Here is a 27,517-nt window from a genome sequence, read left to right as displayed (position 1 = left end):
GACCTGAGGTTCAGTGAAGTGAAGCCACCTGCCCACATTCTCCGGGCTGGTGTGCAGCAGCCCCTGACTTGTGCTCCCCTTGAACTGCCAAGTAGAAGGTGTCTGTCTCCCCTGCCCCCCACTCAGGATGCCTCTCTCACCTGGTTCAGTTCACAGAGACAACAAGAGTTATTTTTCCTCGAAGCCACAGACATCGGATCCTTTTTTGAGAGTGAGTGGGAGTTGGGGGGATGGGTTCAGGGCAGGTCTTTTAACCCCCTGGGGTCTTATTAGATTTAGCTGGGCTGGGGCACCGTTGAAATTAATACCCTGCATTCACCATGTGCCCTAGGGGCCAGAGGAGCTGATGTGAACTAAGGTACGGCGGTCAGGTTTGTAGATTTCTGGGGGTACATGGCCCTTCTTTAGTGTTTGACAAAGAGCTCTCAGTCCAGGGGCACCTGGCGTTCTCAACGTGGCAACATTGCTTTCCAGGTGGGGCCTCCATGGGTGGGACCTTCGTGGTACCTGCTGCCTGGATCCATCCATAGCTCAGCCCCGCTGTACCTATTCGCCATGGCCCCAGGGCTCTGACTCCAATCAGGGGGCAGAAGACTGTGGCATCTAAGAAGGCAGCGCCAGAAGGGTGCCGAGAGAATGGCTGGCTCACCTGCCTCATTGTGTCAATGGGGAAACTGAGATTAGATCAAGGAATGAACTGGGCCTAACACCACTGCATGGAGTGCTTCCCACTCTGGGGCAGGAGCAGTGCAAGGGAAGAGGGAGCAATTAGTGGATGAAAGGCTGGACTCTTATAGATTCACCCTCAGGCCACCCACCTGCCCATCCCCGCTTCCTCCCATCCCCTTGTGTGCTCAGTTGCTCAGTGGTGTCTGACTCTTTGTGACCCCATGGACTGTAGCCCACCAGGCTCCTCTGTCCATGGGATTTTCCAGGCCAGCATAGTGGAGTGGGTTGCCATTTCCTTCTCCAGGGGATCTTCCTGACCCAGGGATTGAACTTGCGTCTCCTGCATCATGGGCAAACCCCCTTTCTTTACCGTCTGAGCCAGCTGGGAAGCCCCACGTTATAATGCATGCACGCATGCGTGCTAAGTTGCTTCAGTTGTGTCCAACTCTTTGAGACCCTGTCCATCCCCATGAGATTGGGCATTTGTGCAATGGACACTCTGACTTACCAAGTAAGGCAGCGACTTCATATGCCTTCTTCTGTTCGATGGTCTCATAATTGAGAGCTTCAAAAAATATATCCAAAACGAGGATGTTTTCTCTGTAGGGGAAACGTTCAGTGTCACACGTGGTGAGAATCATCAGGATCCACAGGGATCATATCATATGATTTTCCCATGGACAGAAAGGGAAACAGAGGCCCAGGGAAGTGAGACAACGGGCTCAAAGTTAGAGCCGGTTAGCCACAGAGCTGGAGTTTGAACCGGGAAGTCGTGATTCCCAGCCCATTGCTCTTCATGGGCCTGGAGGGGTATGCTAGCTCTCTCCCTTGGCCCCTTATCACTAACCCACCCTCTCTCTGCCCCCTTTTCCAGGAGTCCTGCCCCAGGCCTCCAGGTCTCTATGCTCCAGATGGTCTGCCTGGGTCCTTATGTGCAAGTGAGCTCAGAACTCACTTAACAAGGCTTGCTTGCCTGCCCCCAACTTACCTCCCCTGCCCACCCTGGGGAGGCCCTCAGTTCTTACTGAGATTGATGACAAGCTTCTTCTGGTGGGGGCCCTACCCCAGCATCACCAGGTTAGCTGCAGGAGCCAGGGATCTGGCTGTGGGGTTTTCTGGCAGAAGCACCTTGATTCCCTTCTGCTCTTTGGGGCACTTGTATTCATGAGAAACATCTTGGTGAGAGAAGCCATTACCGTCAGCAGAATGTTTGCAGCTGCAGGGCCTGGCCCCTCCTCTATCGATAGTTACCCTGATTCTTTGATGCTGCTCACTAATGCTCTTAGTGTCTCTTGCCCTCAAGGGGCACACACCGTCCCAGGATGAGAACTGGTGACTGTGTGGGAGGGAGAGGCTGGAGGAGGGTTGAAATTAACACCCTGCATCCATCATGTGCCTTGGGGGCCAGAGGAGCTCATGTGAACTAAGGTGGGGTGGCAGTCAGGTTTGTAGACCTGATGGGGGTGGGGTGGGAGCGAGAGGAGCCCTCTCCACCCGGGGCTCACCCAGGAGCTATCCACCATCTCTTGCCTGGTTTATGACAACTGCCTTCCACCAGGCTCCCTTCTGCCCATCTGTCTGCTCATCCATCCTCCTAACCAGGTCTTCTAAAACCTCTAGACTAACCCACATAACACAGAATTAGCATCCAGTGCTTCTGTCAGCCAGGCTGCCTTTAAAATGCTCAATGGTCACAGATGGCCAGTGGCCACCACATAGGACATCATGGAGATAGAACATTTCTAGAAGGTTCTACCATAGAACACGGGGTCTAAAATGCAGATAAGACCCTATCACTTGCCTACCTGAAGCTCTTCTGTGGCTCCCTACCCTCTTAGAATCAAATCTACTCCCTGACTCCCACCCCTGCCCAGCTCAGCCTGTAAGACCCACATCCACCTCCCCCGGCTTCCTTTTGCTGTACTCTGGTGACACCCTCTTCTCCTGTGTCTTCCTTTCATTTATGTTGTTCAAAGATTATTTTTTTGAGCATGAACTCTGTGCCAGACACTCCACAGCAGAGAACAAAAAAGAAAGGTTCGTGCCCTCAAGAGGCAGGCAGGTAATTGAAGGAAACAGCCACGTGAATATTGAATTACACACAGTGGCGAGTATTATAAAGGAATATACCTGAGTGTTTTGAGAGAAGAATGACAGGAGAGGGCCTAAATTATTGGTCCAAAGACATGACATTTAAATGGAGACCTGCGAACCGAGGAACCAGTTGGGTGAAGAGTGAGAGGAAAAGCATTCTAGGCAGAGGGAACAGAATATGCAAACTCTGCCTGGAAGACTCTTCTGCATCCTGTTAAAACACCTCTGAAACTTTCCTTGACAGCACCCCTCTGCAGGGTACGGCCAACAACCTCTCTTATTATATGCACCAGCCTGGACAGCTTTCAATGTTGTATTTGTCTCTCTGCGGGTCTGTAAGCTCCTGAAAGATGGCGCTGCCTCTTAACATGCTTTGTCTTCATACTCTGAGTCTGAGCACAGAACTTGGCCAAGAGCAGGTGCTCAATTAACGTCTGCCAGATGGAACTAACTGCTTACCTTTGTCCTCTTCCTTGACTGTCCCCCCTCCTCCCCATTTTTTCCTGGTCCCTCCTCCCCCGACCCCCCTCCACCATGTCCACTTAGCTTACGAGATATATTTTTCTGATTTGTTAAATTTCTTCTCGAGGTACTTGGCTGATGTCTTGCTGGGGATCTTCACCATGGAGAGCTCTTTGTTGTAGCGGGTCAGGTTGCAGGGGGTCCTGCAGAGACAGTAATTACTGTCCTTTTCTGCCAGCAGACCTGCAGGGGAGAGGGAGGCAGGGCTGAGTGGAGTGCAGGGGACTGGGACCTCTGGGCCCAGAGTAGCCGGGTCCCAGGTTCCTGCAGCAGAGAAGAGGAGGAGGTGCCCTCTGTGTGAATGAAGGGTGAGGGGCTGTGGAGAGAAGCGGGGCTGGGCGTTTGCTGGAGGTTGATGGGGGTATGAGCGGTCATAAAAGTGCCCACTGTTTCTATGTTACTCTCTTTTAAAAAAAATAACTCTTTTAATGTACTTGTCAACTAACTCTATTATCTGAATAATTTCTGCATCCATTTCAGCTGAGTTTTTAAATTTAATATTTATTTACTTATTATTTTTGGCTCTGCTGGGTCTTCGTTGCTACACGTGGGCTTTTCTCTAGTTGTGGCGAGCAGGGGCTTCTCTCTGGTTCTCAGTGGGGTGGCTTCTTTTGTTGTGGAACACGGGCTCTAGGGCAAATGGGCTTCATTAGTTATGGCACACGGGGGCTTAGTTGCTCCTCGGCATGTGGACCAGGGATTGAACCCGAGTCCTCCGCGTTGGCAGGCGGATGCTTCACTACTGGACCCCCGGGGAAGTCCTTTCTCTGTTACTCTTGGTTCTGTGTTCCTCCTGCTTCCTTTACTGTTAGGTTAACTTTTGTAAGTATGGGCACCACTTTGGAAGCATGGGCTCCAAGGGAGTCCTGGACCTTTGACCATCCCAGGGCTGTCTTCTCTGCTCTCAGCTTCAGATCTCATCTGCAAAGGGGGCTGTTCATCACAGGCAAGTGTGGGAGGCCACTGCATCTGAATCCCTAGGCTCCGTGGTTTTCCCTTGGGGGGCTCCATAGCCAGCACCCACCGCCTCTGCCAGCTGGTTGAGGACACAGAGTGAGTCTTTGTGTTCACCGGAAGTCCCTCTTTCCAACCAGACCTCCTGGAGGCATCTGGACATGCGAGTCCAGAACTACTCGACTTAGATCCAGCAAGTACAACTGCTGAACAAACTTGAGTCCGGATGATTTAAATACCCACTGCTTGTCTTGCTTGTAAATCATTTCCCAGATCCCGGAGAGGCAGGCGTGTGGAGTGGGTCACGCTCTGGGGTTGCAGCTTGTTGGTGTGATCCCCGTCACTGGAAGTTTCCCGGGGTGGGAAGTGGGGTGGGCCAACAAACACCCAAGAGCAGAGGCGGTGGTGGGGGTGCTCCTGCCTCCCCTGTGTCCCTGAGCAATGCACACTGGGCCTCACCCCTCTGCCTGACCCCACCTCTCCTGGCTCAAGGGAACAATGCAGAGAGGACAGCTTGGGAATAACCTCCAGGGTGTGTGCCAGGAGGTATCGCCAAGCTCCTTTAGCGCCCACTCGGTGCCCACTGTCCATCCTATCTCCATCTCTGCCTGCTCCTCTGCATTCCTCAGTGCTCTCTGCGGCCCCAAAACTCACTCCTTCTCTGTCCCCACCTCTCTGCCTCCTTTCTCTCCTTACTTGGATTTCCACCCTCATCACTAGCATCAGTTCCCTCGCCCACCCTTCTCTCCTTCCTCCTCTCCACCTCCCTCTCCTGTCCCTGCCGGGATGCCACCCTGTCCAGCCTCTTTCCCCCTCACCCTTCCCTATTTCCCTTTCCCACACCTGGAAGGGCTCCAAGGTCTCAATCGCAGCCCCCACCCCCATCATTCCACTGGGCCCCTGGTACTGACCTAGGGCAGGCTCTGCACACTCCTTGTGCTGCTCAGGGGTACAGAAAGGGGCATCCCCTGCAAAGAAGAAAGACAGGGAGAGGTACTCAGGCAGCAACCCCTCCCCTCCTTGGGCCAGGGGAAGGGATTGCATCGGGGTACTTGGGAAGGGTCGCAGTTCACCAGTGGACAGTCAGAAGGCAGCTGTCAATCAGGACTTCCAGGGGATAGTGGGGGACCAGAAGACTGTGCTCTGATCCTCTCTGTGATAACAGGAGCCATCTAGCTAATTTCCCCCAGGTCGGACAGCCTGGTTCATACAGGTGAAAGGAAAGTGTTGACATAGGGAGGCAGTGGCAAGCATCTACTAAGCGCTGGGCATGCATTGTCCCCTTTAACCCACTTAGGTACCTTTGGAAATAGGAACTACAGTGTCTGTTTTATTGATGAGAGAATTGAGGTTGAAGTATCCTGCTCTCCCAGGCCTGCAGTGATGTAGGTGGGCTTGGAGCCCAGGTCTGTGTGCTCCCGAGCCCAGGGCTCTTTCCATCACAGCATGCTGCCGTAGGTGAGGAAGGCTGCTTGGTCAGTCTCCTCTTTGCTGTGCCCTTCATTCCACATTATAACTGAGATGCCAGTAACAGTGTCATGTGGGGAGCGATTAAAATCTCTCCTGCCTGCTTGGGCTCAGGTTCCATGGGGAAACCTCACTGGCTGGTGACGCAGTCTGAGCATCAGGCCAGTAGCGTTTTTGTTGTTTAGTCTCTCAGTTGTGTCTGACTCTTTGTGATCCTGTGGACTGTAGTCTGCCAGGCTTCTCTGTCCATGGAATTCTCCAGGCAAGACTACTGGAGTTGGTTGCCATTTCCTTTTCCAGGTGACCTTCCCAATCCAGGGAATGAACCCGCATCTCCGGCATTGGCAGGCAGAATCTTTACCACTGAGCCACAGGGATGCCCAGATAGCATTTACCAGTGCTCGATTCTCTCTGGTCTCTGTAGAAATCCAGAAACTTTGTTTTTTCTTTTCGCACGTGCTAAAGTCAAAGCCAACTCATTGGAAAAGACCCTGATGCTGGGAGAGGTTGAAGGCAAAAGGAGAAGGGGACGGCAGAGGATGAGAGGGTTGGATGGCATCACCGACTCAATGGGCATGAACTCGGGTGAACTCTGGGAGATGGTGAGGGACAAGAGAGGCCTGGTGTGCTGCAGTCCACGGGGTCGCAAAAGTCAGACACAACTTAGCAACTGAACAACAACAAATGTCAAAGTTCACCACAATATCCTCCTCTTATTTTTTCCCTAAACACTTTTTTTTCCCAAGAGCTGAAGAACTGAAATGGTTCCTCTTTTCTAATAATAAGAATGTAACTGATATGTTTCTCTCTTTGTTTTGTCTTCTATTCCATTCTGTCTTTGCCTGCTTCTCAGAGGCAATTTTAAAGATTGATAATCCTAAATTTAGATTACTAGAGAAATTACTGATTTCTAATGCAATCGTTCAGAATTTAGCTGTAAGGATGTTCATTTCAGCATTGGTTATGACAGAAAACAATTGGTAATGAGCTAAAAGTCCAAGGTCAGGATTTAGTTAGATAAACTTAAAGTATGATATAATCATGAAACAATAGCCATGAAATACAATAGTAAAGTTCCCTGCACATAGTAGGTCTTCAGTCAGCAGTACTCTCAATTCCCTTTCCCCATGTGTTAACACAGTCACCACTGACATTTGCAATTGACAAAGCATTTTTTTTTTTTTTTGGCTGCACTGTGGGATCTTAGTTCCCTGACCAGGGATCAAAGCCAGGCCCCCTTGCACTGGAAGCTCAGAATCCTAACCACTGGGCCTCCAGGGAATTCCCAACAAAGTATTTTTATATCTTAGCTTAATTTTATCCTCTTCACAGCAAACGTTTGTGTTTTAAAGATGGTGGAGGTAAGAACAGAGACATTTAGTAACTTGTGCCAGGTCACACAGCAGTCATGTGGCGGGAGCTGAGTTGGAAGCCAAGGCCACTGATTGTAGCCTCAATCAAGCTCTTCCTGCCCCAGTCAGCACCAACCCCTGCTAGCTGTGACAAGCCGACTGCCTCTAGTGATGGCTATGCGCATTGTTAGTCTGACAACAGAAATGTCAGAACACACGGGTTCATTTGCTGGCTGATGGACTCTTGCCCCACTTGAAAGAGTGCCAGACATTTGTATGCAAGAAGGGAAATACCTGGAGGAAAGCAATAAACATCTGGGTGTCTGAATGTGTACCACACCAGGATGGGAGAATTGTAAGCATCTGGATATGTGGTCACTAAGCTCTAGGAGGGAAGAAGAGCAAGCAGCTAGCAAACGTATTGAACACTGGGAGGAATGCTCTCCAAGCTTCTGTCCACTCTGGAGACCAGGAATGTTGCCTTGGTTGCCAGACTGGATGTTCCCACCGGCCCCCGAAATGTCTGCACATCAAATAACCGTCTTCCCAGAACAGCATCCCTTGGCATCCTTGTGGAGCGGGTGAAGAGTGTCCCATCGGGTAAGAAATGCAAAGAAGGTCGCAGGCGGTCCCGGGTGCCCTGTGGCCGCCCTCCCCCGGCACTGACCTGGCATGTGGACCATGCGACAGTTGCAGTTCTCCACAATGTAGCGGGTCTCACAGTCGATCCTACAGGCGGTGATGCTGTAAACAGGGAAGAAGTCGAGCCCCATCTCGGAGGACCGGCACTCGCCCCACGGCGGGGGCAGGTATGTGAGCTGCAAGACAGGAAGCAGGGGGCAGCAGTCAGCCCTGGAGCTTCAGCTGCAACACATCCAGTGGCACATTCAGTGGAACACATCCTTCATTCACTTATGCAATTAATAAACAATTAATTGATCAACTACTGCGTGACAGCCTAAACTGCAAGGACCTCCCAGGCCTTCAACATCTGGCTCCAAAACCAGTTTTCCTATCTTATCTTTTATAACCTTCCCTATAAATGCTGATCTTCTCAAAGTCTTTTATCCCAGCCGCATCTTCCCATGTCCACAATTTGTTGTCTTGCATTTCTCCGCAGCAGAGAAGTGGGATAAGGGCTCTGTGGGTCCCTCCCTCCTTTCTAGGGTTTTTCTCCCCATTTTTTAGCTTTTCTGGCAACCCTGAACTCTGGCTTGAGACTTTATAACTCCATTATGACTGCTTTCTGCTTGAGCTATATCTATAATATTTCCTTAGAAGTTGATGTGTTCTGAAAGGAGGGATCCGATAAATATGATAAATGTGTGTTTCATCCAGGGTGGTTCCCTTCCTTCAAGGTCTGTATAAACATTCCAGTTCCTCCCTGTTTTTAGTCTCCCTCCCATAAAGTAGTACTTTTGAAATCTTTTGCCCAGAGTTTATAACTGTTAGTTCCAGGAGGGTTAGTTAGCCTTGTAAAAGTTGCTCCACCGTAACTGAGAACCAAAAATCTCTTTATATTTTATTTTAAGGCTTACAGGATTCCTTTGAGGGAGATGTTCCTGTTATAATTTTATTTGGGAGGAAACTGAGTATAAGACAGGTTAATAGGGACTTCCCCGGCACTCCAGTGGTTAACATTCCACGCTTCCACTGCAGTAGGTGTGGTTCAATTCCTGGCCAGGGAACTAAGATCCCGCATGACGCACGGCATGGTCAAGTAAATAAATAAAAAAAAAAAAAGAAAGGTTAAGTAGCCTGTCCAAGGTCATGCACAAAGTCACTGGCAGAGTCAGCATGTGGACCCAGGACTCTCTGACTTCAACCTTGCTTGTATGTATACTATTACATTGTCTCTGTGTCTCTATAGGAAATTGACACAAGAGAGAGAGAAAAACACTCCAGAGAGGACCTTTCAGAGCTTTTCTCTTTTGTTTTTTCCTATAGCTCATTTCTTCTTCCTTTCCCCTGAAGGTTTGCATTACTCTCTCATCTTTCTTTGGAATGCATGGGCAGACCAGGATTTTGCAGATTTCCTGAACAACTTTGGATAAGTCACTGCTCTCCTCTGGACCTCAGCTTCCCCATCTGTAAATTGGGAAGGTTGACGAGTAGGTTTGATAGTGTATGATTAGGATGGACTGGGTCCCCAAGTTGCTCACTATTGGATCCATAAGCACACAAACTGGATTTGGGAAGAATTCATAATGACTTTTGACAAGACTGGAGGTCTAAAATGATGTAAAATCATTTTGGGAGAGACTCATTTATTTTTCCTCTAAAACGGTTTCCCACAGTGGATGAACCTAGAATGTAGCAGGTGAAGCTCTGTGGATGGGCCACCGTTTGTTCAGGGTTAGTCACCCCCGCCCTTTTTTAATGCAAAGGTCATGATCCAGACCTGGGGCTTCCCAGGTGGCACCAGTAGTCAAGAATCCTCTTGCCAATGCAGAAGATGCAAGAGACTCGGGTTTGATCCTTGGGTGGGGAAGATCCCCTGGAGTAGGAAATGGCAACCCACTCCAGTAGTCTTTCCTGGAGAATTCCACGGAGAGAGGAGCCTGGCGGGCTACAGTCCACGGGGTTGCAGAGAGTTGGACATGACTGAGCATGCATGCACGCGTGATCCAGATACTGTGGCTTCCCTGCAGGGGCTGGTTTATCGTTCGTCCCATCAGCTTTTCTGAAGCCTCCCTCAGCAGCAGCTGGAAAATCGCAGTGTGAACAGAATCAACTCTTGCTTTCCAACGGGTGTCTGAAAGTGGGTTGGACTATTTATCCTGGGTAAGCAATGCCTCAGGGGGACCCTGAAGCACTGTCTTCAAATATCTGAAGGGCTGTCTCCGGGAAGAAGAATTAGATTTGTTTCCTGGAATCCCCAGGGAAAGACAGACACAAGAACAGGTGTACTGAGGGAAGTGGGGAGGGCGATCACATTGATTGATGTTGCAGACACAGCGGTAGGCACAGCCCCTGCCTTCCCTTCTTTAACGCTGAAGAAGGATACACTCTGTCTCAACTTTGCAACCTACTCTTATAATTCAATAATAAAATCACTCTCTTGAGGGTGAGCTCCCCATCATGAAGGGTGTGCAAGCAGAAACCATACAACTACCTGGCTGGGATGGGAAGAGAGAGACTCGAGCATTGCAGGTACCATTGGGGGTTCAAAAATTTCTTAAGCCCTTATGCCTAGCCATAGAACCTACGTCTATAATTTTAAATTTTTATTTATTTTTAAACTTTTTATTTTGTATTGGCATATAACAGATCAACAGCATTGTGACAATTTCAAGTGCACAGCAAAAGGACTCAGCCGTACATACACAGTCTCCCTCAAACTCCTCTCCCATGCTGGTTGCTGCATAATATTGAACAGAGTTCTCTGTGCTATACTGTAAGACCTTGTTGGTTAATCATTTTAAATCTAGCAGTGTGTACATGTCCATCTCAAACTCCCTAAGTATCCCTTCCCCTGTGGTAACCATAAGATCATTCTCTAAGTCTGTGAGTCTGTTTCTACATCCATAATTTTAATCTGAAAATCAGAGACAGTGGAACAAGTCAGACAGAACCTCAAATCCCACTGTTCCATGGGCTAGCTCTGTGACTTTGAATAAGTGATGAAACCCCCATTCTCCAGGCCCAGATTTTAGCCTCCTCTTCGGTCTAAATGAGATAAATGCCCAGCAGCTAGTCGGTCCCCTGAGACTTTGTTCCTATCTTCTTCCCCCTAACAAATGTCTTCATGCTTTTCTGCCCTTTCGTTCCTTCAACAAATAGACCAGCTCCACCTCTGCGGTCCTTACAATCTGGTTTTACAGACCAGAAAATCTCCATCCTTTTTTGGCTCAAGTGATTTTGTGTTGGGGTTATTATGATACAGACTCCTGTCAATGCAGACATCCAAGTCAAGATGGTACTCAGACAGCTATTCTAGGGGTCTGAAGCTGGGGACGGAGATCTGGGGTGGAGATGTAAATGGGGGGAGGGTTCTGGTGGAGCTTGAAGCTGTTGGGTGGATGAGCCAGCTCAGGGATAGAGGAGAGATGCTCAGGATTGAGTCTTAAAGTGTTCCTGCCTTTACTTGACAACTCATCCATCCTTAGCTTCCCCCCACCACCGACCCCCATTATGCCATGGAACCAGTGGCTTTGCACAATTGCTTACATTTATGAGCTAAGCCAAGATCCCAGAACTTTTGTGATAGAATACCCTGGTGCTTGCCTGTCATTGCTCCACTGTCTTGAGGCCTTTCTCCACAGACTTTTTCATTTTATAGAGAAACTGGTGTTTGCACCCTCCCTGTGCTGGGATAGCCTATGCTGTTCCTCAGCTGCTGGCTTCCCCAGCCTCTCCCAGCCCGCAGATTCCGAGGTGTGCCAGCAGGTGGCGCTGCAGTCAGCCTGGCTGCCCATAGTCAGAGATGCCTGGAGGGAGTCAGCCAGTGGCTCAGTCCAGTCCGACTTTTTGCAAACCCATGGGCTGCAGCCCCGAGGCTCCTCTGTCCAGGGGATTCTCCAGGCGAGAATACTGGAGTGGATTGCCATTTCCTTCTCCAGGGGATCTTCCCACCCCAGGGATTGAACCTGGGTCTCCTGCATGGTAGGCAGATTCTTTGTTTTCTGAGCCACCAGTTCACTCATTGGAAAAGACCCTGATGCTGGGAAGGATTGGGGGCAGGAGGAGAAGGGGACGACAGAGGATGAGATGGCTGGATGGCATCACCGACTCGATGGACATGAGTTTGAGTGAACTGCGGGAGTTGGTGATGGACAGGGAGGCCTGGTGCGCTGTGATTCATGGGGTTGCAAAGAGGTCGGACTGAACTGAGCGATTGAACTGAACTGAGCCACCAGTTGCTAAGCTCCCTTGGCCTTTTCCTTGTGTCTGCAACCCACACTCTAAGGCCTTGGCTACGATGCCCCTTTAGGGAGGACGCTGGGACAGTGATGAGACTGTATATTAATATGTTCCTCCTATTCCTGGAAAGGGTAGGAAAGACCAGAGGAGAGAGACAGGAAGAGGGAGACAAGGAGCGATGCCCACTGAGCTTAGCTGGCACCCACCCGACTCTTTTGTTGTGTCAGCCGCTTGGCCTTTTGATTTAGGCACTGGACACCATGATCACCTGGACCCAGTCCTTTTAGACTCTGGAATTCTCTTGCCGGCTCCTTTCCAGGGCTGGCTCGGGGTCTTTGTTCTGAACTGCCTGGCTTCTACTTCTTCCTCGGTAACCCACCTGGCTGGGATCCTGGTTCCCTGTCTGCTGGGAGGACCCATTGTAGGAGCACGCGCTCTGTGCTCAGACCCAGCTGGATTGGAATCCTGACTCTGCCATTTGCTTAGTGGGGGACTTGCCCTTTCTGCATGAGAAACACCCTGAGATATTAACTACTTCAGAGGGACACTGTGGGTTTTGAACTCAAGGTGTGTGTAAGCCAGCTGTCACCCTTGGCTGATGTCTTCCGGTCCCTGTTCTGGGTCATATGGATGGGATGCAAAACTCAGCCCCTCATTCATTTTCATGAAAGCCCGTTCTCCCAGGGTGTTAGATTATATGGAAGATGTCAGAGTTGGAGGAGGGTCTACATCAGAGCAAAGCCCCTTCTCCTTGCCTAAGCCTAACCCCTCTCCATGTTCCTCCTTCCCTTCCTTCTCTCCCTCCTGCTCTCCTCTCTCCTCATCTGCTTTGCCATCCTTTCCAGAAGCAGAACCCACATATTCTTAAGTAGCTGCATCATCCTGTGACATCTTGGTGCGTGGCAACATCCTCTCCTATGGAGTCTCAAGGAAACGCACTTTCCTCCCTGGGTGGAATTCTAAAGCCAAATGTTAAGATTTTTTTCTGCCTTGTTCTGTAATAAGAGGAAAACATCTCCAAGAGTGTCTGGTTAATAACAGATCTGAATAAACTGAAGATGTTGTTGGCATCTTATCTCCTTACCAGGGCTCTGTCTCACCTTGTACAGTGACCTGGCAACAGAGACCCCTGCCGTGCTTTGACCAGAAATGCAGAAACACACCCTGACGACTCGTGATGCACATGTATTTTCTGTTACTTCTGAAGTCTCTCTGGGATCTCTATCAACCTTTGATTAACTGGGAAGCTAGCTAGCACGCTGTGGTTTTGACCGTTTCTTCGTGATTGTGTAAGAAGTGAAATTAACAGGTAGTGTCGTGAGAGGAGCGTTGCTGGGGCTTCTAGGAAGAAGTGAAGCCCCTTTATCGGGTGCCATCCATGTGTTAGGCTCTGTGCCGGCCCTTTGAGTTTTCTCATTTTATCTTCTCATCGAGCAGCAAGGTTGATATTGTTATCCCCATTAAACAGATGAAGAAACTGAGGCTCAGTCGGGTTATGCCCCATTTCCCTGGGTCACAGATTACATTGATTCCAGGTCTTTCAGACTGCAAAACTCCTGACTTTCAAAAGCCATAAAACTTTCCCTCCCTTCAAATCAAATATGACATGAACACATATAATAAACAAGCAAAGAAGAGCTGCTGTGGGTGCAGGTAGGGGATGGGGAGCCCAGAGTCTCATACTCAGTCTCCTGGCCCTTGCGGTGACCCCCAAGCATCTTGCAGGAATGCCAAGGCTTACAGTGCAGAGTTTGAACACCCCGTGAGGTTCCAGTGACTTACATGGTTCCTCAGGCAGGAGTGGTAACCTGTGAACCTCACTTTCCTGCTGCATAAAGCAAGGCATATGGACCAGAGAGCTGCTGAAACGCCTCCAGAATCTTCCAGGTTTTGAGCTTCTGTGTCTCATTTGATACAAACTGGGAGAAAGGGTGGGCAGAGGGTGGGCTGCTCTCAGATGATCAATCGAGTCTGAGTATTTGGCTCAGAAGGTGTTTTCTTCCCTTTGGGTGTTGGGGAAACTGATCAAGAAGAGGCCAGAGGGATCCTGGCTCAGAGCCGGTGGGAAGCTGTCACTCTGGGAATAACCGCCTTGAGAGTGAAGGGAAAAATCCCCTTTGTGAGTTCTTTTGCAGAGAACACAGTCGGCAGGAGTGTTCAGCTCACTCCTGTGGATGAAGAAGTGCTTGGCCAGAGGGGGCTGTCCTTGGGGTGCAGGGAAGAGGCGTCAGGGTACAGCTTGGGCTGCTAACAAAGGCTCAGGGGGGCTTTTGTGGCCCACCAGAGCCCAGTGGTCCAGCTCGGTCGAGCAAGCTCTTCATTAACTCCTACAATGTGGGCGCTGGGGCTAGACGGATGAGTACAACGGGGAACCTGCTCTCCAGGGCTCCTGTTTGCCACAGACCCCTCCTGCCACCACCTGAAGGCATGTTCCCAGATCCCTGAGACCTGTTCCCTTCCTCGTCCCCAAGCCCACACAGCTGGGGCCCAGCGGGAAGAGCATGGCACCCTCAGGGACCGGCTCTGTGCCCTCGGAAAAGTCACCTAGCTACTCTGGGCCTTCTCTGCAAAACAGAGCTAATGTTCTGTGAGGAGCAGGGCTTCCCTGAGGGCAAAATGAGACAATAGGTGGGAAGAGCTTCGCTCGCAGTACTTCCTGAGTTTGTTGAGTCTTAGGTTTGGGAAGTGCTTATGAAAGTCCTTCATTTAATTAAGGTGTCAGTAGGCGGCTGGTCCCACGTGCCTGTCCTAATAGGCATCTCGCCTCTCCAGCCACAGTCTTAGCTCTTCCTGATTCACTGGCTCTCAGGCCTCTAATACAGGGCCTGGCACATAGTGGGTGCTTGGTACTTAACTGGATGAATGAATGAGTGAATGAATGAATGAATTGCACCATCCTGCTTTCTCCCAGCCACAGTACAGAGGATGAGTGTGGGCGGCTGGAGAGCCAATCCAGCAGGAGCAGAGGATCCTTCATGTTGGTCCCTGCGAGCCCTACATTGAGGTGGGCTCAGCATCGAATCACATCTGAGTCCTGGGCTGAGGGCAGGTTTTTCTGTGTGACCCTGAGCCTGTCACTCAACCTCTCTGGGCCTCCCTGTTCCATCTGTTATGGGGCGATGCGTGTGTGCTCAGTCGTGTCCAACTCTAAGCGGCCCCTTGAACTGTAGCCCGAGAGTCTCCTCTGTCCATGAAATTTTTCAGCAAGAATACTGGAGTGGGTTGCCATTTCCTACTCCAAGGGATCTTCCTGACCCAGGGATGGAACCTGCATCTCTGGGCATCTCCTGCATTGGCAGGCGGATTCTTTACCACTAGTGCCACCTGGGAAGCCCCATCCCATCTGTGATGGTTGGGGCCTTAAGTCTTTGGTGGTCTGAGACTCATGAGGTCCCCCTTGGTCCTACCCATGCCCTCCCACCTTCCACTACAACAGTAACTTCCCCTGGCCCAGCCAGATGGAGGGGGAAATCAGAGCCTGCCTGCTTTCTGAGCTGTGATTTTTGGTTTGATGTTTTTATTTCATCCTGCTGAGTGATTTAAGTGTGTTCACAAATGATTATATTGTGCTCCTTTTAAACAATACTAAAATCAAATCAAATACGAAAATCAAATCCACCCATCAGTCAGTAACAGGCAGCTCTGATGTCTCAGGGGAAACAGGTCCTTGTAGGCAGCGCAGAAGCAGTGAGGCATCCCTGCCTCCTGTCCCTGCGGCTCTAGTCACAGCTCAGCCCCCAAGGTCAAAGTAGGAGAGATGGCACCAGGAAGAAGTCAAAGTCACCGCAGAGAGACTGAGCTGGGGTCCCGGCTGGAGAGCCCATGTAGGTGCTTAGAAGAACAGTGTCTCAATCCTCACAATGACCCTTTGTGAGTAAGAACTACTAGCCCTGAAGACCCACAGTCGACTAATTGATGATATAGACATTGCTGATATTTATTGAACCCTTACTAACTTACTTGGAGTGACTCTTCAAATCCTGACAACAACCTTGTGGGGTTGGTACTTTTATGATCTCCATTGTAGCAATATATCTCGGGAGACTGGAGTGGAAAAGAGACCTACAGTCACTACTAGTAAGAGACAGAGCTGGAGGTAGAACCCAACCATTTGCACGTTCGTCACTACCTATCCTGCCTTGCCTAATACTGCAGTGGGCGGGGTCCACAGGAAGCAGAGCCAGTTACTGGGGGCGGGGTGTATGTGTGTGTAGATGGATGGTGGAGACTGTGGCAGAGATCTGGGGATGGGAGCATGGGTTCTCCAGATTCCAGTGTTAGGGGAAACACTGGCTGAAACCGCCCACCCTGCCCAGGCACCATAGTAACCATTTGCATGAGTTATTTTACAACAGGAGGTCCTGGTAAGGAACTCGGAACTAACAAGCCCCCACCAACCGGAAGAATTCAGGAAAGGTCAAAAGGAGATGCTGTACGTCCTACCAATCTCCCAGAATCCTCCTTGCTGGAATCCATCTTAGCTGAGTGATGCGTGCGCCACCAGGAAGGACCCTGAGTCGGAGTGATTGGCCAGAGACAACCTGGAAACTAATCCCATCCCCATAAAACTGGAGACTGTGAGCCACGTGGCAGAGCAGTCCTCCTGGGTTCCCTTACCCTGCTGCGCTCTACCCGGCTTCCCCTTCCCAGTAAAGTCTCTTGATTTGATAGCACATGTGTCTCCTCGGACAATTCATTTCCTAGTGTTGGACAAGAGCCCACTCTCGGGTCCCCCTTTGTGCCACACAGACATGGGAAATACTGCATAGGTTCATTGGACAGTTTATCCTTCACGACAGCTCTGCCACTTAAACATTATCCTCCCCATTTTACAGATGAGCAAACTTCAGGAACTTGCCCAACACCACACAGCTAAGAAGTGAGAGGCAGGAGTCAAATTCAGGTCTGTCTGTCTGCAAGGCTCCTGAAAGGTGCTCAGGAGACAGCTGACCTTGGCAGTGCCTGACCCCACTGTCCTCTCTAGGGGACACAACTTTTTCACCTGCAGCATCTGGGAATAGATAACCCCCAGGTGTAGTATGGTATAAGGTGTGAGCTATAAGGCAAACCACGTGACTGCACCCCTCCCCCGACTCTGGTGTCTGGCAGACATCACCAATCGATCACAGATGTGAAATCAGAACCGAGAGGAAATGTTGTATTTTGGGGAAGCTTCATCTGTAGAAACCATCAAACTACATGCTGTTAAACATTCCCATAGATTGAATAAGATTTAGTATGTGCCTTATAAAATACAGAATGTGACTTCCCTGCGGGAATGGGAACCACAGCCTGCCCTCTTGTGCAGGAAAATCCTTGACTGGCATTCAGACCCTTTGGACCACAGGAGGATCCACCCAGTGGAATAGAGCAACACCCCGGACCTGCAGAGGGGTCACACACAGAGCTCCTTGTTGTGCTGGCGGGAAACTAAGTCATAGTAGTGGCTGATGCAGCACTTCAGCAAGCAACAAAGTCCATTTAAAAAGCGAATTACCCATGGTTTATGACTAATAATAACGAGGTTACATCCATTGCAAAAATGTCTGTGAGTGGGAGAGAATGTGAGAAGAGCAAAAAAAAAGTGAATTGTTTACTCAAAAAAGAAAGGATTTTTAAAAAAAGACTATAGCTTTCCTCATTCTAGCATGAGTTTCACCTTGGGCTTTGCTGGCTCTAGGTATGCCTCTGAAGCTCTCCAAGGATCTTCCAGCTTTGGTGTCATGGGGTGGACAGTCTTGTGCAGTTTTATTTGCATAAAAATATCATGTTTTCATTATTATTTTCATCCATCCACCCACCCTCCATTCATCCCTCCCTCAATCCATCTATTCATTCATCCATCTATCCATCCACCCACCCACCCTTCATTCATGCCTCCATCCTTCCATCCGTCCTATCCATTTATCAATCCACCAACTCCCCATCCACCCATCCCTCCCTCCATCCATCCATTCATCCATTTACCAACACCCATTCATCCATCCACGCCCTCCACCCATCCATTCATCTAGTCTCCATCCATCCATCCGTTGTCCATCTATTCATCCTTCTACCCACTTACTCACTCATTCACTTTGCAAGTGTGCAATAAATCTGTCCCAGGAACATAGCTAGGAGGAACTGAGGCTACAAAGATGAATAAGAACTGGTTCCTATGACCTGGGGGCTTACACTCTAGAAAGAACAGGCGTGCACCTAACGAAGCACGTGCTGAAATGGAGCCACAGTGCATAGGAATCGTGGGGACACTGAGAAGGGCACAGCCAGACCAACCTGGAGTGGGGGCGGAAGTCAGAAAACTCTTTATGGAGGCAGTGGTCACCTGCGAGCTGAGTCTAGAAAGACTGTTGTTCATTAGATCTGGTGTGGGAAAGGTGTTCTGGGTCCAGGGACCTGCCCAGGCCAAGGCCCAGAGGTAAAGAAAGTCCTGGCCTGGAGGGGGAGCCTCTGGCAGGGCAACAAGAGTGCATGTGGGCGAATGTCGGCCGGTGTGCCTTGCTCAGCACCCTGGAACAGCCCCGGGTGACTGAAACATTCTCCATCCTTGTTACGGTGACTCCCACGCCTGCAGTGCATCTACATCGCGGGGAGGCAGCAGTCCCTGCAGGATTCACGCCCTGCCTCCACTCCCCAGGGGTGAGAGCTGCCTCGGCAGAAGAGCGTGCTTAAGTGTGTCTGTGCATGCCGACACACCATTATCATCACATCTTCATCCGGACACAATTTCTTGGGCGGGTGCTGTCAGTGCCAGCAGTGCGTTCTCAGCAAATTGTCTCGGTGTGTGATTTGTTGGTTGAAACAGGGAGAGGGGAAGCGTGGTAGGGATGCAGGCAGGGAGGGGGTCTTATCCAGAGGAGGGAGCTTGGAGGCACACAGCCTGGCTTGGCCACTCACTCTGGGCCTGCCCTGGACCATGCACCATCCTACTCAGAGCCTCGGGTTTTCTTTACTCCCTCCAACCCTGGGCAGGTTGTTGGCATAAGTATCCTTGTCTTTTCCTGTCCTGGGCTCCTGGCAGCTTCTCCCCTGGACTTCAGTGCTGCTGGGGTTCTCGTGACATGGTTCTAGGGGGTCCTGACTCACCCAGCTCCTTTCTCTGACTCACACTCTCAGCTCCATAAGCTGGAAAGTGGCCCTTTGAGCTCCAGATTCTGCCCTGAACTTTCTTTCCCTCCTCTTCATCTACTTCCTCTGTTTTCTTTTTTAAACCCTGGGAGTATTTTCATCTTTCAAAGAAGATCCCTCCGTCCAATGTCTACCTCTGAGTATCATCAGCTGGAGAGGCCAGACGAGGGACTGATCACTCGCTCTGTTAGATTAGACCATCTCAGAACTGCCGTGCACAGCTGTGCAGGGCGTGCACTGCGCAACAGCAGGACATTCACATGGATCAAGGTGTGCGTGTCACCACCAGAGGGCGCTCTGGGACCTGGAGCAGCCTGTCTCCCTCTACTACAGCCCTGCCTGGGTTCCCTCCTTGGCTGGCCGTCAAGCACCATCATCCCATTGTCTCCCCTTGAATTACAGCAGCTTTATAAATAATGAAAACATTCCTGTTCCAATGGACAGGGCAGGGGGTTGGGGCTGGGGTCTCGAATGTATTTGTAGGGCCACAGAACTGGCCTCCATGCACAGTCTCTATTGGAATGGGGGCCTTTTACAACCCGGCTCTTTTCAGTGGGTGTATTTGAAAGAGAAGTTGGGTCCAGGGTGAAACGTTCACCTAACAGCTTTTCTCCAAGTGAAGGTATCTCAGTGCATTTGCTACAGTTTTGGCTTTTAGCTCCATCCAGAATCCACTTTCCCGACATCTGGATGGGCACAGAGTTGGGGTGGGGGTGGTGTCTGAGGAGGAATAAAAAACTCACAATCACAGACCAAGAAAATCTGGAAGCAAAATGGAATAGTAAATTGTTCTGTACGGTCAAGGCCAAGGCTGTAGGTCTATTATCTCGGTGTGGCTTCCACCCAGGCTGGGAGTGTGCGTGAGTGGGTGCTGGGGGTGGGGTGGGCTGAACACAGGGCGCCCCTCCCAGCTCTGCCCTCTGCCTCCTCCAGTCCTCACTGGGGCCACTTGCCCATCCCCTCCTCCCCATCCCTGCCTCAGCCCTCCATCGGCCCTCAAGCAGATTCTGAACCAGCTAGGAGGACGTCCAGCTGACCCAGCAGCACGCTACATGTCCTAGCCCTGAATATGGACAGACAGGATGCTTGCTGAGCCCCTGCACTGACCGAGTGTGCGGCTCCAGAGAGGTGGAGGTGGGGGCCCTGTGATACCTCTGTGCTCCACACTCCACCCGAGGCCTCTGAAAGTCCAGCAAGGGGATCAGAATGAGCGGCCGCCACCTTCACCCTATGGGATGGCACTGCTGCCACCCTAGATGCCCGCGTTCAGGAGCCTGGGGGAATTTCCTCCCTGGGCTGTGACCCTGTATGGTGAAGGCTCTGCAGCAGGCAGGCAGGGAGTTTCTGTATGCCTACAACAGGGGTCATAAAATTCTTTTATTATCCTCTTCCTGGAACTTCCCAGTGTGGGGATGGTGGACATTTACGGCATAAAATGTGTGGATGGAGGACTTCTCCGGTGACCAGTGGTTAGGACTCCTTTGCTCTCACTGCCTTGGGCTCTGGGTTCGATTCCTGGTTGGGGGACTAAGTCATGCAGCATGGACCAAAATAAAAATAAACGTGGATCCTGGAAAATGATCTAAAGTTTATGCTCTTGAGCCACTTAACTCTCAGGTTGGGGCTGAGTTCTCAGGTCTGATCTTTCCAGCTCAGCTCTGCACCAACTTGTCATTGTTGTTTAATTGTTAAGTTGTATCCAACTCTTTTGTGACCCCATGGACTGTAGTCCACCAGGCTCCTCTGTCCATGGGATTTCCCAGGCAAGAATACTGGAGTGGGTTGCCATTTCCTTCTCCAGGGGATCTTCCCCACCCAGGGATCAAACCCACGTCTCCTGCATTGCAGGCGGATTCTTTACGACTGTGCCACCTGGGAAGAACCAACTGGACTCACATTTAATTGAATCTTAAGCACTTTTTCAAAGAGGGCTACCTGCTTTGCATCTAGGCTGTTTATAACACCACACTGTGTTCCATCATTCCCCAAATAATTAATATTCATTGGGGGGCTCATTATAATCATAAAATCTCATCTATCACTACCTATCAGTCCTTCAAACTGTGACTTCCTGGCCGTCGTCTCTAGAAATGCCACCATCGCCAGCATGCTGGGCCACATTTTTTACACAGTCAGAGTACTTTACAAGCTTAAAAAAACCTTTCTTTTCCACTAAATGATTTCAATTTTGTATGGCTGGGCTGGTGATCCCAGTGATAGTTACAGTCTACGGGGTACGTCCAGGAAATGCTTTGAGGGGGAACTGGGGACACACTGCCCTTTCATAGACATCATCTTAAGTGCTTAGACCATTAGGAAGGACTACAGTGGAAAGATCGATACACCACCAGCCTCGGGAGTTCAGAGTCATTTGTATCCGTTACGGGCTGGCTCCTGAGAAGGACATTCACCCTCACCTTTCCATTGAGGGAATGTCAATGTCAGTGTCCACACAGGACACCACATGGGCTCGTGGAAAAGATAGCTTGGGGATAAGATATGGAGTACTTCCTGCCATGTCAGTAAACAAGGATGTCACCATCATCAGCGATTCCAGCCCTCCACCGTCATCTGGTGAGCCCTAAGGACACTCAGGAAGGGGAAGAATACCTGTGACCTAAGAGCCACCAGGTTGCAGTCACTCCTTAGGGTGAGCCCAAGGGGGCTCAGGGTGTGAAAACATAGGATACTGGCCCCAGATGGCTGAGATGCATATGAGAGGAACGACTGCATTTAAGCCCAGACTCCTGCATCTTCCCATACACAGAAAAGCACTCAATTCCACAGCTTGAGATATCTGGCTTCCTTTAATTAACACCAATCTTTTGATGGTCAGACTACCTGCCCTTTGTTGCAGAACTTCTGTGTCACCTGGCTCCTGCCCTCGCCTCCTCAGAACAGTTCTCTCAGGGTCCCTTGAGATGCTTTCTCCTGGGCTTGGAGTCGTCAAAAATTCCCACCGAATAAAACACAACTCTCAACTTTTAGATTGTGAATATTTTTTAAGTTGATAGGGGTTGCAGAGGCACGAAGTGTCAGAGGATATACAACATGATATTGAGAAAAGAGAGTGGACTTTGGAATGGGGCTCCGGATTCTAATTCTCAGCTGTTTCTTCACCTCTAGAAGGGGGCACTGGTACCTTCCTGCGAGTCTCCATGGAGACTGAAGAGATGGTCTAGCAGAGAGATGGCACTGGAGCAGAGCAAGGACTTAATCAGTACTCGGGGCCAGGACTGTGTGGTTAAAAGACTGGGCTCTGGACTCGGGCAGACCTGGTTTGGGGTTCAAGCTCTGTCACTTAATGGCTCAGTTTCCCCCAACTGTAAGTTGAGAGTAACAATGCCTATCTCATTGTTGTAAGAATGTCTATATTTCATTAATTGTAAGACACATATTTCCCCACATCCTAACCCCTCTGTAAGACCTTACCATCCCATCCGTGGTAGTGTTTTTCTTTCTTACAGGCACATAACATAATATTGGCCCCTACAGCTGTCGCTGTCTTAGATTTGATGAAGTATTCTAAATGGGCTCATGCCTGTTACCTGGCACACAGTGGGTGCTCAACAAACGGCAGCTGTTGCTATGACTTCCTATGTGATCCTGGGCAAGTTTTAAAATATCTTTGAGCCTCAGTTTCCTCATCAGCACAATGGGAATAATTATCTACTTTTCAGGGCTTGAGGGTGTATGAAACGAGGGACCATGGAGACTGAGGAGCCCTGGTGTATGAAGGAGCTCTAGATGTATCCTCCCATGGGACTGTACCCAGGGGACACCTCCCCTTTTTGGAGTTTCAGCACAGGTCGGGTGGAGAAGGGCCAGATACCTGAGCTCTGTAGCCCTGCAGGACAACATCCCCTGCTCACCGCTGCCCCGGGTGGTACCAAGGCTCAAGGCAGGCCTGCTTGAAACAAATGGGAAGGTGAGGGAAGACAATGGGGGCAGGCAACCCTGCTGGGCATGAAGACCTTGGCCTCAAACCTGAAGCCCCATGGGGGATGGCAACTAAGATGTCAATAACCCATACGAAGACCTCAGTGGAAGTCCTCCTTCTACCAAATGTGGCAACTGGGAAAACTCCCCAGATCACAGATCTCGTAGAGCCACTCCTGAGTCCCCACTGGCCTTCCGGCAGAATGCACCTCTATGCTGGAGACAAGCGGTAAGAGAGGGCAGCTTTTGGTTGGCAACAGGGATTGGCAGCATCCCTTCTCCTGTGTTCCTGAAGGACCACGGTCTGGATTGGGGTCGATCAGAGCTAGTGTCGAATCCTGACTCTAGATGACCATGGATGCATGACCCCCCTCTACAGGTCTCAGTGTCCTTATCTGTAAAGTTCACGTGTGTGTGCATGCATGTCAGCTCTATTGTGTCCAACTCTTTGCAACCCTGTGGACTGTAGCCTGCTAGGCTCCTCTGTCAATGAAATTCTCTGGAGTGGATTGCCATTTCCTCCTTCAGGGAATCGTCCCTACCCAGGGATCAAACTTGCATCTCCTATGGCTCTTGTATTGGCAAGTGAATTCTTTACCACTGAGCTCCCTGGGAAACCCGCTGTGTGTTTAAAAGTGAAAATGTTAGTTGCTCAGTTGTGTCTGACTCTCTGCAACCCCATGGACTATAACCCACCAGCCTCCTCTGTACATGGGATTCTCCAGGCAAGAATACTGGAGTGGGTTGCCATTCTCTTCTACAGGGATCTTCCAAACCCAGGGGGTGTTCATGAATAGAGTCATAGAGTTGGTACCCCAAAATGTTGTGCTGCCCACCCCACTTCCCTCCTCCCCAACTCAGAGGCTGTGGAAATCGCATGTGGAGAAAGCATAAGCGATATTGACTTAACTACAAAATGCTCTGATGTCTTCCCTGCTGCTTTGACAAAATGGTTTTTGAAGTCAACCTTCCCTTGCAAGTCTGGAACATCACAGATGAACAGATGCAAACTGTCAGACCATGAGGAAGCCTTGGGTTGCTCGCCTTTCAAAGAGGAACAATCCTCGTTCAAGCTCTTTCCCGTTCAAGCTCCTTGAGGTTGTTCCACGGCTTCAGCCCTCCTGCATGGTGGTGGGCATGCTGGTGTATGGCATCATGGTAGAGAGTGGGAGGCTGGGGGCAGGGAGGAAGTGTGACAGACACCTTTTGGCCCAAGCACTTTGCATAGATAAAGTATGAGGTGGGTACCATTGTTATCCCTCTTATACAGAGGAGGAATCTCAGACAGAGTTGTGTGGAGGTTTGCCCAAGATCTCACTGCTGGGAAGTGACGGAGTCAGGATTCAGACTTGGACAGCCTGATGCTGAAACCTAGCACCTCTCTCCTGTGGTCCCCGCTCCAAGGAAGCCCTCCCTGTCTAATGCCAGGTGATGGCCACTGCCCTTTGAGAGAGGTCACCCATTCAGAGGCCCAGGGAGGCTCTCCAGAAGGCATCCTCTTTCTCTCAATGTGAGACAGCCATATTATCACCACTGTACTGATGAGGAGACTGAGGCTCACAGCAGCAAAATGATTTGCCTGTGATCATCCAGCAATTCAGAGAAAGGGTTTAGACAAGAACCCAAGTCTTTTGACTCCTGGTCCTGTCCCACGCCAACTGAGCCAGCTGCCTCCCGCTCCCTCACCCCATCTAGACCTCTTTCTGGGTTACCACCCAGCCACCTGTGAGGGCAGGGTGATCTCGTATACCTAGTCAACCACTGCACTGTCCACAGCCCTGCGGCTTCAAGTTCTGTCTTTTCCTGGGAGCTTATTTATTTGGTCTTAGCAGCAGCATGGGGGATCCTGTTCCCTGGCCAGGGATTGAAACTGGGGCCCCTGCATCAGGAGCATGGAGTCTTAGCCACTGGACCCACCAGAGAAGTTCTTTTCTGTGAACTTTGCAAAAACACAAATAAATGGACTCAGCTCTGGGGTCCTCCAGGGAAGTCCACAGACAGGCACTTTACTTGGGGGTTGTGTTGGCAGCAGAAAGAATTATGTTTGGAGTTAGACATCCTAAGCTTGAAACCCAGCTTCACTGAGTGCTAGCTTGGCGACCTTGGGCAAACCATTGACTTTCTTTGAGTATCAGTTACCTATTGTCTCTGTCCTGGAGAGCTTTTATGAGATAATATATGAACCGAATCCAGTGCATTGTTTGTAGGACACAGAGCAGGTGCTCAACATAGCCGAGATCTTGGCCTTCGTCACTGGCAAAAGAGTCCAGAAAATTTTGTTTGCCTTAAGAGCATCCTGTCTATAAAAGTCACCCAGCCTTGAACCAGGGCAGGGGTTATTTTAATGATTCAAGGATCCTCGATTTTCACAAAGGGCTTAGCCAGGGTCCTTTAAGTGGCAGCTACATGTGCATGCTGCGATGCCTGTTTACGATTCATTAGCCATTTGACAGTGACTTTAGTGGCGAGAGAGAAAGCGCTCAGCCCGTGTTATGGACAGCCAGCGCTGGGAACCATTACCCGCTAGAAATCAAACAGAATTGGTGGGAAAAAAAAAAGATCTGAAGGAGTAACCCAAGGAAAAGATTTCGTTTATAAATATCCTTCTCGCCCTTTTCCCCAGGAACCCATCCTTCAGTTGTTTAAAAGCAAGATAGAAACACAGAATCAGGCACCCCCTCTTCCAAACGTTTCTCCCTAAACTTTAAAAGCCCAGTGACAGGTGATTGGAACAAGCCTTCACAATGTAAGAGGCCACAGCTGTAATTGTTCATTCTTCCGGCTGTAATTTATCTTGCTATCCCTTTGGGTAACTAAACAGCTCTGATCATGGGCTGCCCAATCGGCTTATAAGTCTTCTTGATGAATCACTCTCCCTCTCCCCGTCCTTTCTCTGGGCTGCGGTAATTCTTGACAACTGCCTTAGAGCCTCAGTCTCCTGTGGGTGTGGAAGGGAAGAGCCATCTATTAGGAGGAACACGTGGAGAACAGAAAGCTTTGGGCATTGGGAAGCTGGCAGGTGGAGAGCTGAGCCCTCGTCTCAAGACAGAGAGGCCAGGATGCAGAATGCAGTGGATGTTCAGTGACGCCCAGGGTTTGAGGCACCCTTGTCTGTTTGGGGTCTTTGCATCAGGAATGGCTGGGCAAACCTCATCCACTGAGCTCCAGTAAGTATCTGGAGCATCTTAAGAAAGTGCCATGTGCTGGAATTGTGGAGCCACTGCAAGGGTAAACTGGACCTTGTGTGTTTCAGTTTTGGAATGCTCATCTTCCTCCTGGGCTGGTGGGCTTTTCCATCCCCCTGTGCCTCTGAGTGGCGATAGTGGTAAAGAACCTGCCTGCCAATGATGGAGACATAAGAGACACCGGTTCGATCCCTGGGTGAGAAAGATGCCCTGGAGGAGGGCATGGCAACCCACTCCAGTATTCTTGCCTGGAGAATCCCATGGACAGAGGAGCCTGGCGGGCTACACAGTCCATAGGGTCAAAAAGAGTTGGGCATGACTGAAGCGCCTTAGCACAAATGCACATGTCTCTGGGTGGCGTGTAGGACTCTTTCTCTTAGGCTGAGGCGGTTAAGAGTAGATGTGCTCTCTCTTTCCACAGCTGATGTCAGAAGGAGTGATGAGTCTGAGAGCCTAGAGGAGGAGGACAGAGCCACAGATGGGAGAAAGGTGGGTCCTTGAATGACTGCACGGAGCAGGGCTCCTCTGTCACTTGCACTAGAGTACAACACGAAGGAGAAATATCCTTTCACTGTGCTTAACCGTTCACACTGAAGGGTCGATTGCTACGGCAGTGAACCTCTCTTATCTGCTTTGACTTCCCAGGTGGCCCAGTGGTAAAGAATAGGCCTGCTAATGCAGGAGACACAAGAGATGTGGGTTTGATCCCTGGGTTGGGAAAATCCCCTGGAGTAGGAAATGGTGACCCGCTTCGATATTCTTGCCTGGAGAGTCCCATGGACAGAGGAGCCTGGTGGGCTACAGTTCATGGGGTCGCAAAGAGTTGGGCGTGACTGAGCTACCGAGCACACACATCTACTGTGGCAATACTTTATTTAACAGAACTCAATTACTCACACTGAAGGTTCATTATGAGTGAGCACAGTGGCTTCTACTCATCAGACTGTACATGGTACCTCACCTCTACTAGCTGTTATGTGGACACTCAGCTCACAACTCAGAGAACATTGGATACCTGAATTCTTAAATTTTAGACCTGATAAATTGATCCCTTCTTAAATTTTAGACCTGATAAATTGATCCCTCTTCCTTTTCCCTTTGGGCTCCCCAGGTGACAGTAGTGGTAAAGAGCCTGCCTGCCAATGCAGGAGATGTAAGAGACATGAGTTTGATCCCTGGATTGGGAAGATCCTCTGGAGGAGGGCATTGTAACCCACTCCAGCATTCTTGCCTGGAGAATCCCATGGACAGAGGAGCCTGGAGGGCTACAGTTCACATAGGTTCACACAGAGTCGGACACCGCCGATGTGACTTAGCATACACGCACCTTTTCCCTTTACTCCT

The 27,517-nt window shown here is 50.1% G+C and overlaps 1 protein-coding gene across 2 annotated transcripts in view; it reads right to left on the bottom strand.

The window, feature by feature from the left end:
- Positions 1-27,517, bottom strand: part of ASIC2 (acid sensing ion channel subunit 2) — a 1,207,137-nt gene that overhangs the window by 9,216 nt on the left and 1,170,404 nt on the right. For both annotated transcript variants that reach the window (XM_061390402.1, XM_061390401.1), the window contains exons 4-7: positions 7,726-7,876; positions 5,151-5,207; positions 3,315-3,468; positions 1,178-1,269 (exon numbers count right to left, since the gene is read on the bottom strand). In XM_061390402.1, the coding sequence (XP_061246386.1) occupies positions 1,178-1,269; positions 3,315-3,468; positions 5,151-5,207; positions 7,726-7,876 (454 nt within the window). The remainder of the gene's footprint in view (positions 1-1,177; positions 1,270-3,314; positions 3,469-5,150; positions 5,208-7,725; positions 7,877-27,517) is intronic.

This window comes from Bos javanicus, chromosome 19 (assembly GCF_032452875.1).
Source record: "Bos javanicus breed banteng chromosome 19, ARS-OSU_banteng_1.0, whole genome shotgun sequence".
NCBI lineage: Eukaryota > Metazoa > Chordata > Mammalia > Artiodactyla > Bovidae > Bos > Bos javanicus.
Note: the sequence above shows the minus strand (reverse complement) of the source record. Positions and strands in the feature narration are given on the sequence as shown.